At 41.9% G+C, this 3,527-nt stretch overlaps 1 protein-coding gene across 1 annotated transcript in view; it reads right to left on the minus strand.

Annotated features, from left to right (window-relative positions):
* nubpl (nucleotide binding protein-like) overlaps positions 1-3,421 on the minus strand; it is a 5,660-nt gene extending 2,239 nt beyond the window's left edge. The window contains 11 exon segments of the mRNA XM_037694671.1: positions 58-140; positions 313-433; positions 511-596; positions 707-800; positions 869-959; positions 1,031-1,070; positions 1,142-1,232; positions 2,005-2,039; positions 2,395-2,557; positions 3,264-3,395; positions 3,398-3,421. Of these exon segments, the coding sequence (XP_037550599.1) occupies positions 58-140; positions 313-433; positions 511-596; positions 707-800; positions 869-959; positions 1,031-1,070; positions 1,142-1,232; positions 2,005-2,039; positions 2,395-2,557; positions 3,264-3,395; positions 3,398-3,421 (960 nt within the window).
* Positions 3,422-3,527: the final 106 nt, after the last annotated feature.

The raw sequence follows: 3,527 nt of genomic DNA on the forward strand, positions 1-3,527 counted from the left end.
GAAGCAGCCAAGTAGAGTAAAATAGAATAGAGTTGAGTAAAGTAGAGCAGTCGAGACCTCGGGGCTGTCTGGAGACGAGACGACCACCGGCTGTCCTCTGTCTGACGTCTCTCTGATGTTCAGGTGAAGTGGGACGTCCCCTGAATGATAAAAACACAAACATGGAGCTGAAACAAAACAACTTGTTCAGGTGCAAATGTTTTCACCCCTTTCTGCTGAAGCCCCGCCCACTCCCTTCATAGGTGTCAATAAGATCCACCTGTTCTGACAGCCCCCAGAACCAATCCATTATTAAGAAACAGAAAATCTCACCTAAAAACTTCACTCCCAGGGTGTCGGCAAGCTGCCGGGCTCCATCAGAACCAAAGATGTGGGTCTGATGGTGACAGTTTGGGCACTGGAAGACGCTCATGTTCTGCACCAGACCCAAAACCTGCAGGAACATTCAGTCTTAAGACCGACCCGACAGCGTTTCTGGTCCACCCGCATTAACCGACACAGGAAGATTACCGGAACGTTCACTTTCTTGAACATCTCGGCTCCTCTGCGAGCGTCCAGCAGAGCGATGTCCTGCGGCGTGGACACGATGACCGCACCTATGACACAAACATCAACGCCGCAGAGACAGGAAGTCGCCTCAACTTAATAAAAACATATAGGTCAGGTGAAACAGAAATGACTTTCAACAACGGCCTGTGACACTGACCTGATATAGGGACGTTCTGGGTGATTGACAGCTGGACGTCTCCTGTCTCAGGGGGCATGTCCACCACCAGGTAGTCCAACGAGCCCCAGTCCACCTAAACACAAGTAAAATTAAAATCTCTGCCTCGTGAGACGTTTAACGGGACAAAAACACACCTGTCACCTGTCTGAGCAGGCGTTCTACAGCAGACATGACCATCAGTCCCCTCCACACGATCGGAGACGTGTCCTCCACCAGGAAGCCCATGGACATGCTGACAGGAAGCAGAACTGCATCAGTTATCCGTCTCTAAAAGACGTGATCTGATGGAGGGGGAGGACTCACCACGGGACGCCGTAGTTGGTCAGAGGAATCATCCGATTATCTGCGGAAACACGGAGAGTAAAGTTTTGTATTTACAGAGAGTTCAACTAAACCCTTCTGGAGTCCACGTACCGTCACTGAGCTCCGGGTTTCCCTTCAGGTTCATCAGTTTGGGGATGGACGGGCCGTAAACGTCCGCGTCCAACAGACCGACTGACCTGGACTGAGACAGGAAGGGTTCTGTCAGCTCGGAGCGGAAACATCAGAACTCCTCCACGACTGAGACCAGGACCAGTTCAGAGGAGAAACACTCTTGTTTATGTTCTGCTCAAACATCAGAACATTCAGCTCAGCCCGAGACTTTAGCTTGTCCAACTTTTTTAAATATTTAACTTTAATTAGAAATATTTCCCCCTAGAAATCCTTCAAGATCTCTTCAGTTCCTTCAAAAACATTCGTTTACTTCAGCTACTGGCTCAATTTTGTACTCTTATGCTTATTTTAGCTACTACCTTGCTAATTTTATGGTTTAGGTTTTGATACATTTAGCTTTTAGCTTCTGTTTTGCTTATTTCATGTGCTAGTTTTAGCTTTGTGTAAAGGTTTTGTTCATTTAAGCAATTACTTTAAATTTAGCTTTAAGCTAGGGTTTTGCTAATGTATCTTTTAGCTACTGGTTATCTAATATTTGCTTTTAGCTACTGCCTCTTTACTTTAGTTATTAGCTATGATTTAGCTAATTTTAGCATTATTTATAGCTTTATATTTAAGCTTTGAGGTATGGTTTAAACAATTTTAGCGTTTACCAACTGTTTGCTTATTACAGCTACTTGCTACAATTTAGCTAATTATTTGTATTTTTTTCCTACTATTCAGATAATTTTATCTTTTGTTAGTTTTAACTTTTACAGCCCAGTAGCTGTAAAATAAACTAATATATTTCAATATATTAATATAAATACAAATTAAAGATAAAGTGAAGGAAGCGGTCTTACCGGATCATTGGCCAACAGTCCAAGAGCCAAATTAACTGAAAGAAGCAAAAAGATTAAATAAATAAATAAACATCCGAACACAGAAGAAAAGTTTGACTGAGCTGATCTCCAACATGGTGCCACTGATAACATAAAATTAATTAAAATTAAATGAGTCCCCGAGTCTCAGTGGGATTAACATGTCTAAATAAGGGTTGAATGAAGAAAATAAACCTGATCATGTGATGGGAGCGAGCGTTCTGATTGGACAAAAACGGCCATCTGGAACCTTTTCTGATCTGGGTGGTAAGTGACAGCACCGCGATATCGGACCAGCAGAATGAGTGTGGAGGCAATATTTGGCCCGGGAGCCACCAGTTGAGACGCTGGAAGTCCTCTGCAGAAGCTCACCTGCAGTTGTGGACTTTCCCACGCCGCCTTTCCCTGAAGCCACGACGATGACGTGTTGGACGCCGGCGATGGGTTTCTGCTTGGGAAGACCTCTGGACATCTGCTGCTTCTGTCTGTCCTGCAGAGACGTCCTGTCCCCCAGGGACGTCCTGTCCCCTGCCCTCTTTAACACAAGAAGAAAAACTGACTTCTGGATTTGACCACAGGTCCCCAACCTCTGAGCCGTGGAGCAGTACCGGTCCATAGATCATTGGTCCTGGGCTGCACAGAAATAATAAACTTTTCCTTTAATAAATGTTTATAAAAAAATTTTTTATAAACTTTGTGCTTCTTTCCTGAACTTCACTGAACCACAGCAACATTTTGGACATTTGGTTCTAGGAATTTGTGGTTTTTGATCATTGTCTTAATTTTTCATCATTTCCATTCAGATGTTTTCTGATTTAAAGTCAAAATATCTGAACTATTATGAAAAATAATTGTTCATTTTAATATAAACAACTTTAGACAATTTAAATATCTTCACAGAGTTACATGATATAAAGTCAGAAAGCTTTTATTCTCACTGTTTCAGCAATAACTCATCAATATGATTAAATCTCAATAAAACAGGCGCAATAAATAATTTCTTACTTGTTTACAGCCAAATAACCAAAAGGCTATTATTGTAAATCCTGGAGTTGTTTACGAATTAAATAAAGACGAATCCCTGGATTTATTGTTAGAAAAAGTCTCTGTGGGGTTCTGTTCGTTTTAAACAATGTTTAGTTGAATTAACATCAGAAACTTTAAAAAAGGCGATAATGAAACAGAAGTCTGGTTGGATCGATCAGAACTGGTTCTGTTGTGGAAACAAACAGAAATCTGACCTGGTTCCGGATGAGCTGAACGCAGCACACAGCTCCGGGCTTTAACTCGGTTCCGGTTCTGAAAAACGAAGGTTTATTAGCAGCTATTCTCAGTAAATGGGCCAGTTTGTTGGACGTGAACAGACCCATGTCCGAACCGCAGAAAACTTCCTGCGCATCAAGTTTGCGCAGAAAACACGCAGATTGCCGTTTTTCAAAGTAAAAAAAAAAAACAACGAATAATTTCTACTAAAACAGATTAATTAATTTTCATCCCACGTTAAT

This window comes from Nematolebias whitei, chromosome 21 (genome assembly GCF_014905685.2).
Source record: "Nematolebias whitei isolate Nwh7 chromosome 21, NemWhi1, whole genome shotgun sequence".
Classification (NCBI taxonomy): domain Eukaryota; kingdom Metazoa; phylum Chordata; class Actinopteri; order Cyprinodontiformes; family Rivulidae; genus Nematolebias; species Nematolebias whitei.